The sequence below is a fragment of the Sinocyclocheilus anshuiensis genome, unplaced genomic scaffold (genome assembly GCF_001515605.1).
Source record: "Sinocyclocheilus anshuiensis isolate Anshui unplaced genomic scaffold, SAMN03320099.WGS_v1.1 scaffold694, whole genome shotgun sequence".
NCBI classification, from domain to species: domain Eukaryota; kingdom Metazoa; phylum Chordata; class Actinopteri; order Cypriniformes; family Cyprinidae; genus Sinocyclocheilus; species Sinocyclocheilus anshuiensis.
This window is the reverse complement of record NW_015542477.1, coordinates 1,175,059-1,184,257: the sequence shown is the minus strand read 5'-3', so window position 1 is coordinate 1,184,257 and position 9,199 is coordinate 1,175,059. Positions and strand designations below refer to the sequence as shown.

At 37.7% G+C, this 9,199-nt stretch overlaps 1 protein-coding gene across 1 annotated transcript in view; it reads right to left on the bottom strand.

Moving 5' to 3' along the window:
• Nucleotides 1-8,256, bottom strand: part of LOC107693949 (CXADR Ig-like cell adhesion molecule) — a 65,556-nt gene extending 57,300 nt beyond the window's left edge. Inside the window, exon 1 of the mRNA XM_016493525.1 lies at nucleotides 8,036-8,256. Within this exon, the coding sequence (XP_016349011.1) occupies nucleotides 8,036-8,108 (73 nt within the window). The 5' untranslated portion in view covers nucleotides 8,109-8,256. The remainder of the gene's footprint in view (nucleotides 1-8,035) is intronic.
• Nucleotides 8,257-9,199: the final 943 nt, after the last annotated feature.

The following is a 9,199-nucleotide window of genomic DNA, read 5'->3' as shown; positions in this document are numbered from 1 at the left end:
TCGTCTAAAAGAAGAAAGTCATATACACCTAGGATGACTTGAGGGTGAGTAATTTATGGGTTAATTTTCATTTGTGGGTGAACTAACCCTTTAAGCGTGCAGAATAACATAAGTGGACTTTGAACGATTAATTGCCGCTTTGAACGATTACGTAATTGTGGCATCCATAATTGTAATTGCGATTAGAAATTTGATTAATTGTGCAGCCCTACTTTAAAGCGTTGACAGTATTTTCTGTTGTTTAATACATTTGGTCAAAATCTAGAAAAGATGATGCTGTATTGGCTATGACTAAGCGCAAGATAGGCTACCAGATCAAGACCCTCGTGTTTTTTTTCTTTTTGAGTAAAGAAAACGCTGTACTTATTATTTTATTATTATTATTATAGGCAAATACATTTTTTTTAAAATAACGTTATTAACCAGTATTTTTTCTACTCAAACCGGTTTCGGAACGGTAATAATATAGAGGAACGCAGGAACAGAAACGTTGTGAACCGATTGATTTTTTTGTTTTTTTACCCCTGCTTTATGCAATTGACCAATATCGGTATCGGCCAAAAAAATCCTATCAGTGAATCCCTAAAAATAAACTGCTGTTTACACCCAAAAACGAAGATTCTGTCTTCATTTACTCATCCATATGTTGTTTCAAGACACAAAAGAATATATTTAGAAAAATGTCCATACAGTCAGTTAGGTCCAATGTTGTTTTGCTGACTACCTTTCAGTATATGGATGAAAACAGTTTAAACATTATTCAAAATATTGTATTTTGTGGTCTACAGACAATTTTTATTTTTGAGTGAACAATCCCTTCAAGATGGCTGTATATCCTTTGAAGTCCACTTTACAGTGCGCTATCAGGAGATTTGAACGTACCACAAGACTTCATCAATCATAGTATCAAAAGGTCTAATAGAGAAGAAGACATTTCTGTCTGAATCACAGATGGGAGTTTATTAGTCATGTGTCTGCATTAAGACTCATTATGGGATAGAAGCATTACTGAGGGGTGAGCCGAGGGACACGATGATGGATGCACTACAGGTCCTCCTTATCACTGCTGAGAAAACAAGGAGGAGCTGATGTGTGATGGATGGAGAGACGCAGAACGAGAGGTTTCGTGACCTTGTGTTTATGGAAGGTTTATCAGAACAATGGGAGGAGAGAAGTGTAAATCCAAGCCCAAGACTGCTTGGCTATGATCTGAGCTTCACAGTGATTCACACATCCCTGAAAGAGAAAAAAAAACTCCTGCTAGCCTTTACATACTTAACCCTCAACCCTGCCAAATCCCTCTGAAATACGATTCCATTCTCTTCCATTGTCCCTTGCGATTCCTCGTTTCATGCGTCTCTTCGTCTCACATGATATACTTACAATTATCACCCTTTCTTCCTTCCATCCTCTTCTAAACTCCCACTCATACACTCATCCATGACTTTAACCTCTGCTCCCGTCTCTCCTTTCTGTTTGAATCTCTTTACCGTCTCTTTTAACTCCCCTCTGTTCCTGCGTTACTATTTCAGCATGTGTGAGTGATGATCCATGCATGCATAGCAAGTCTCCAATTGAAACTAGAGTGACCAAAAAAAAACACCTTGCAACCTTGGTTATTTATCATTATCACCTGGTTTAATGGAATGTGATCGGCCCGTCGTAATGGGCCACTTACTCTCCAAATTGAAAAAGAAGGCAATAAAAACAGGCGAGAGAGAGAGTGGCACACGGGATCAGAATGTTGTAATGTAACAAAAGTAGGTGTCGCCTGCCGTCTCAGGTACGAGCTTTGCATCCTAAAATATTTATGAAGCAGAGGCCTGAATATTCATACGTGTAGCACGTCCTTTCTGTTAGATGGAGGGCATACAGCGCCCACACACGTGCAAACACTGGTGCTTGGAGTATGATTTTACTCTGAAGCTCAGTCCCTTATTCAGAAGGACAGCACCAGGGGGAATGTTGTGTTGAGAGGAGGAGAAACACACTACGAAATGCAAGGCTCGCAGGTGAGGTTGAAGTCGATATCAGCGTTTTGTTTTGAGAGGCTTTGCTGGTTGGATTAGACAGCGCTGCTGCAGAGCAGAGTAGAGAGGGTGGCCTGAGGCCATAATTTAGCAGCTCGTCTCTCCTTAGATTACACAAAGACGAATCTAAGGGTATCTCAAATAAATATCTCACTGCCTCACAGCATGCCTTCAAGCCATACCTGCTCAACATCTTTCCCTCTCTGTGGGGGCCCACTCTCACTAAACATCAAATAGTTTCTGTTCAATCTAAAAGTAAGCAAATTAGAAAGAAATTACATTTTTTGAGAACCATAAGTGCAATATGATTATAAAAAGAGTGTCTTATGTTAATAGAAATGTGATTATTATAGTGTAATACTATAATAATTGCTTTTATAATATTTAATTATAACAAGCACATTAGCAAGCACAATAATAAAATAGTACAGTTAAAAAAACAGCAGTTCCCCTTTAAATTTGCTTGTTTATTTGTCTCATGTCTGTCTCATGGTGAGATATCTGACTGGCTGGTAAGAAACTGTTTAATTTATAACCCTCATTAATACTTGTTTATTAATAAACCATGTGTAAAATGAACCATGTTCTGCTGAAACCTGTCTAACTCACTGCAGAAACATCTACTCTACTTTTTGAGACCTCAGAGCAGTAGGCTACTTGAAAAATGTGCCATTCAGTAATGAAAAAAATATATAAAATTGAAAGAAGATTTTTTTTCCCTCAAGCTCAAAAACAGACTAAACCAAGATTGAATTTTTCCAATGGGGTCCACGACTATTAGCTGAATGTCTATGTTTGAAAAAAGCATTCCAAGTAGTGATTCTCTACAATCACGTTCCAAGGACTCGCATGTGCTACAGGTCTCCTAGCAACGTTCTCCAGGCAGGGTCTCCAGAGTAGTTATGTTTATCAGGTAACTACAGCACAGGTCTACTCAAGGTTGAGGAGGTTTTCAGAGCAGTATACTGACCTTAAACGAGGTTAAAAAAAGACACTACACTCGGACGCTTGTGAATGGGAAGGTCCTGTAGGGTCCTTAATGGCACTTTGAAGACAAGTGTGAGTCAAACTTTAGAAAGGAGAACCAGATAATATTGAGGAGTTGAGTGCATACTACAACATGGACCAAACATGAATGAGTGAGCTTGCGCACATACACAAGCACAGGAGCAAAATAAAAGTGCTGACTGACCAGGGATGTCTGATGGCATCTGGCTAATGTCTAAGTGAAGGGACAAGCCTGTCAGAGCCTGTGGACGGTATTATTGGAAATATGTCTTTAATGGACACTAGGGACTATAGAACAGAACAGGGAAAACTACAGGACTGGACAGTGAAGAAAGAGTGTCGTCTCAATGAGAAAAGCTTGCAAGCTCTTAAAGGTGGGGTAAGCGATTTTTCAAAAACGCTTTAGAAAACTGATTCAGGCCGAGTAGCAAAACAAACTTGTAGCCAATCAGCAGTAAGGGGCGTGTCTACTCATGATGTGGAGGAGAGAGCGTTCAGTGCACAGGACGGACATTAGCCGAGCGACAGAAAGATAGAGATGGCGGATAAAAAACAAAAGAGGAAAACGTCTGCGGAACAAAAGAAGGCTTAAGGTAAGAAGTAGAACCCGTGTAAATATCGGATCAGCCGCCAGAACTGCTTCAGTGTATGACAGTCAGACTGCAATGACAGAGCTTGAAATAGCCAGGACAATTTTTTATATAACTCCGACTGGATTCGTCTGAAAGAAGAAAGTCATATACACCTAGGATGCTTCGAGGGTAAGTAAAACACAGTCTAATTTTCATTTTTGGGTGAACTAACCCTTTAACAGCATATGGAGAATCTATTACCTAGGGTGTATTCACACCAGGAAAGTCCGCTAGTTGGACCAAATACAATGTTTATTTTTTTTGATTGGTGCGGTTTGCTTTCACACTGCCCTTTTTGCAAGTGAACCAGAAATTGTAAACCTAAGGTCTAAGGTCATCCATTCACTGGACAGAAATTCTCAAGCAGGGAAAACAGGAAGTGTGTAAACAGGTTAATCATGGAGATCGTTCGTAGAGCAATTTTGATTCTTTTACTGATTTGGTGTTATCAGATACTAACGCAATATGAAGAAACTTATGAGCATGAAGCATGTTGTAAGTACGATTTGCCAAAAAGAAAATCTATAGATAAAACACTTAAAGCATATCACAATGTTAGTTTAAACATTGAACCTAGATAAATGTGCGCTATTAGGCACATATCCAATCGTTTGTGCGGAGAGTGAAAGCTGAAGCGCGCTTCAGGACATCAGTGGAAACAAATGAAATACGCTGTCATTTTTTCTCATACAGGTAAGAATAATACATCGTTCGGAAATGTAAAGGGTCTACTTTTATTTGTGTGCACTCACAATATCAACAAAACGTTGTGCTTTTGTAAAATAAAGAAAACAAATAGGATGCGCTTGCCGTCTCGGTGTTGAACAGGAGCGCTTCACAAAAATGAACCAAAACTTAGCGAATATTTTCCTTACAGACATGATGAATATCTATAGAAAGCTTTAAATGACCACAAAACGAAATAATTAAAATCCAAAAAACTCTTTTATTATGTAATCCATAAAGATGCATTTCTTTTCGCGTCCAAGATGAGATGGCGAGTCAGGATCATCAATTTCATATTTGCGACACTGACTCAGAAAACACTAGTTATTTAATAAATTCAAAAATCTCCCTACTATTTTCCCCCAACATATTCATGGTAACTGTTTAGCGCACTCACGTCACATTTCTGTGCGCCATGGTCACAAAAACTCATCATTTGCATGCATTTTAAGCATTGTGGTTTAAAAACAAGTGATTTAAGCCATTGAAATGCAAACAACAGCACTACATGTGCGAGCTGTATGTTTCTGAGTGTGATTTCTGCAATTGGGTCGGATCATATTCACACCTTAAACAAACTGTACCAGAGTTCGTTTGGAAGCGGACCGAGACCACCTCTTCAGATGGGTCTCGGTATGGTTGTTTGGTCCGCACCCGAGTGTGATTGCTGTATTCACACCTGCCCAAAAGATCCGCACCAAGGCGGGAAAGGAACTTGAGTTTGATTCAATCGAACCAAACAAGACAGGTGTGAATACACCCCTAGCCTAACTCACAGTGCTTTATGGCAGTGGGCTGTTTTTTGGCACAATTTGCTTGTCATCACTCTCTGATTGCTGGAGATTTCTTTACAAAGTAATGGATGTAATATAGTTTTTCACCTCTAAGTCAGGTGTTAAACATGATTATTTAAAAAAAACATTGGAATAATGCAGACTGCTGACTATAACAAAGACTAAAGCCCTATTCGGACGGGACTAGTTTTCCAAACGACGTTTGAGTTACAATTCTATCAGCCGATGTCTGTGATTTCATGTATGGATTCGGACGGGACTAACATCTCCGTGTTTATCACCGAGGTAGGAGTGTCTGTGTTTTACATGTAGGCGTTGCAGAAGATCACGTGTTCAGGATGCGTGGATTGCGTATGGTCATATGACCGATCAATGGCAAGTAAACATTTGTAAAATTGTAATTTTAAAAAAACTAAACATAAATTTAACAAGATTTTATAGAACTGGGTTCTTATAATAAACCCACTGTAATAAAAAAGTTTTAACTTATATAATTTGCACGTTATGTAATTGAGTGCAGAAATTAAAGTAATCTTACCTGACCTTAACAGTTTACGTGATTTGGCTCTTCTTGTTGATTTCATTTTTTAATTTCTTCGCAGTATACCAAACACATCTACATCCATTATTGGTGCGCAGAAAGCAAAAACTTGAATACCGGCGCGCTAGCGAGAGATTGTACGGTAGTTCACGTTGACCAAAACACACAAGAAAAAGCGTTTTGGAAAAACATTTTTGGCAATCACAGACATTCGCATTCGGACGGGATTACATTTCTCTGAGGCCCACCGAGTTTGCCGAAAAACAGTAGGTAATTTGCTCTGGATTTTTTTTTACAGAGGTCGTGTGAAAAAAAGACAGACATGGTAGATTCGGACGGGATTAAAATCTCAAAGTACGTCTGTGAAACAAAAATTTCTCTAACGTCCCCCTGTAAAACTAGTCCCGTCCGAATAGGGCTATAGAGCATCTGTTAACCTTGTAGCTCACAGTAGGTCTCTCTTTAATCTTTTATAAATTATCGTTAAAAATCAATTCCCCCATGGAGAAAATGAGTAGGATTTCTACTTCCGGATCCCAACTGTTGCACTCTATACAGAGAACTATTAGTTTTTTTACACTAAACTTTACACTAGTTTTTTTACTTCAGTTACTAAAATTACTTTGATAGAAAATGATATAAAACTACATATTATAACATACGACGTCATCTGTAATATATATTAACACTTGTGAAAATGCCATGTCTTCACATGCCCCATTTCCCTTTATGAATAATCTGTGTTATGACAGAATGACACCTTGAATGAGAAATATCCTTGTAGCCGGCACCAAAACAACATCCCTGTCTGCTGAAAAGGACACAGAGCACACAAATGTCAAACTCAACATTCTGTTGTGATGACAGGTTAATAATACCATGGAGGAATAAATGTCACATACAAGCCTTCTAAAACATACCGGAACACATTCCATATATGCACTAAAACAAAAGCAATGTGTACACAAAGCTTGTTATTGTTAGACTCTAGTTTATCAGTAACCATTGGCCTGGAAAGACATCGCCCTATCCATGCCACTCTATCTCGTTTTTATTTTTTCCTTGTGCTGGTCTGTAGTCTACGCAATCTGAATCCCTATCTAAAGAACTCAAGTAACCTTTGACCAAAATGACACAAACAGTTTCAGTTGTTACTCAAAAGAAATAAACAGAAGGAGTGGGTGGTTTCTGTGTTAATTCTTGCGTTATCCTCATTCCCTCCTCACACGAAACACTAACTAGTTGGTCAACGACCAGAAGTGCCTAACTACTACACAGCATGTGCCTCTCTCACAGAAAATCAATGTTAACTACAGACAAGTCCACTGCTAAAACTAGTGTGCTTTTTCCAAGCCAAGGGATCAGTCGATATCAGGTCTTATATGTAGGCTGGATAATAAGCAACCTCCAGTTTCAGACATCTAGAGGAGTCGTCTTGAGAAGGAGGGCACAAGTGGAGATTGTATTGGCAGATGGCAGCCTGAAAGAAACCCCTCTTGATGGCTTTAAGACGGTTAAGCCTATTGTGTACTGCCAACATCTAACAACAATATTTAGGAAACGTATTCTAGAAAATTTATAATTCCATCTGACCTTTAAAACAAACTGAAATAACACAACTGGTTCAACAGCAGCATAAAACAAGACTTAATATACATAATGAAAACAAACCGCCTGTTTAAACTGAGCTTCGCGGACTGGGTTGTTGTTAACAAGGCGTCGTTATGTAGAAGTAGTAACAGATTAAAATAAAAATAAAAATGTAACTCTCCAAACATGTGGGCATTACACGTGTAACACTTCTACACGAGGCGTGTATAAAGTACTGTTATAGCAGAATTATATTTCAAGTGTAAATTTAGTGTTTTCCTATTCTGCTTGATACATAACATTTTTGTATAAATTATAGTAAAATAATTACAAATAAATTAACCTATTTACAATAAAGGTATTTATTAACATTTTTGTTCTATCAAATGGGAATTTATTCAATTTAGTTTGAGATAAGTAACTATCTCAGTAAGACTTCATCATTTAGATTTTGAAATTAGTGACCGTTTTTTTTTCCTTCAACGAAAAACCTTTAACTTCGATTATACTGACTACTTTCGCCAATTTGGTTTATAGTTGAAAGTACATCTGAAATGGTAACATTATAAAACTCTGATATAACACAATCTAAATGGTGAATGAAAATGAAATAAGTTAAACAAAAAAAAACTTTTGAAGAAAGGTAACGTTAGCGCGCGAGCAAACGGAGCCCGCAGAGCTCCGGGGGAAAAAAAAGACAAATTTAAAATGTACCTGCGAGGAGAATAACATTGAATAAACAAAGGCAGGACGTCCTCAAATCCATTCCTCTGCTTTTAAGCCACATTTTAGTAACCGGTGTGGGTATAAAAACAACTTTTCCCCCCGACTTGTGATGTTTCGTGTTCACTCCTTTCGCCAGTCTCGCGCAGCATCAGAAGTCCACCAGCTCGCTCGCGCAGGTGGATTGCGGCTGGAATCTGCACACGTGATTTCCGGAGGTATCAGCTGGAGAACTGTGAGGGGTTTTACGCCCTCTTGCGTACACATGCTCCAAGAGTCTCTCCTCACATAATGTACAGTGTTGGGAAGGTTAGTGGAGACCGGGGGCTATTGTAACATTTTTTTTTTTACATTTTCTTTCATAACTCACAGACTACTTGAAATAAGCTTGTCATCTTTTGATACAAGAAACAAATATAGGTGCACTAATTAACAATACAATTTATATATTTTCACTAATAAGGACAAGACTATAATATTAAATTAAATGCAAAAGTCAGTGTTACAACTACCCCCACAAAATGTAGTTTTACATTTAAATATGTTAATTTTCTAACAGAAAAGTATGTCAGCACAGACAAACAAGGTGCTTACACTGGGCCATGTGGCTCTGGAGAAATGTTACAATTGCCCCCGATGTTACATCCATGATAAAATCTATATGCTAGCTTGCCACACCTATATTAGCATAGGTTTTTCATGTTAATTTTTTTATCAATAACCTAGAGATAAAATGTATGGAAGTTCAAATTTGCAGTCATCTAAACTTTAGACAGCAGAAAAAAAAATACTGCACATCCAAAAAGTAACTTTTATACCTCAAAATCAGTTTTCTGTGGAAAAATTCTGCTGAGGTGAAACAATTGTATTCCTTTTGCATGGGCAGAGAGAGAATGTTACTGAGCATGTGCATATTAAGTGTCATATCTCTAACTTGTTTCTGATTGGAGGAATTTAATGTGTTACAATTGCCTCTTTGGAAATGTAATAGGTTACAGATTACAAGTTACCCTATTTAAAATGTAATAAGTAGTGTAACTATTTCAATTACTTTATTAAAATAATGTAATTGATCACATTTGATTACTTTTTGAGTACTTTTCTAATTTTCTAACAAATGTTTTCAACTGTTAATCATTTTGAAAGGTTTAAAGC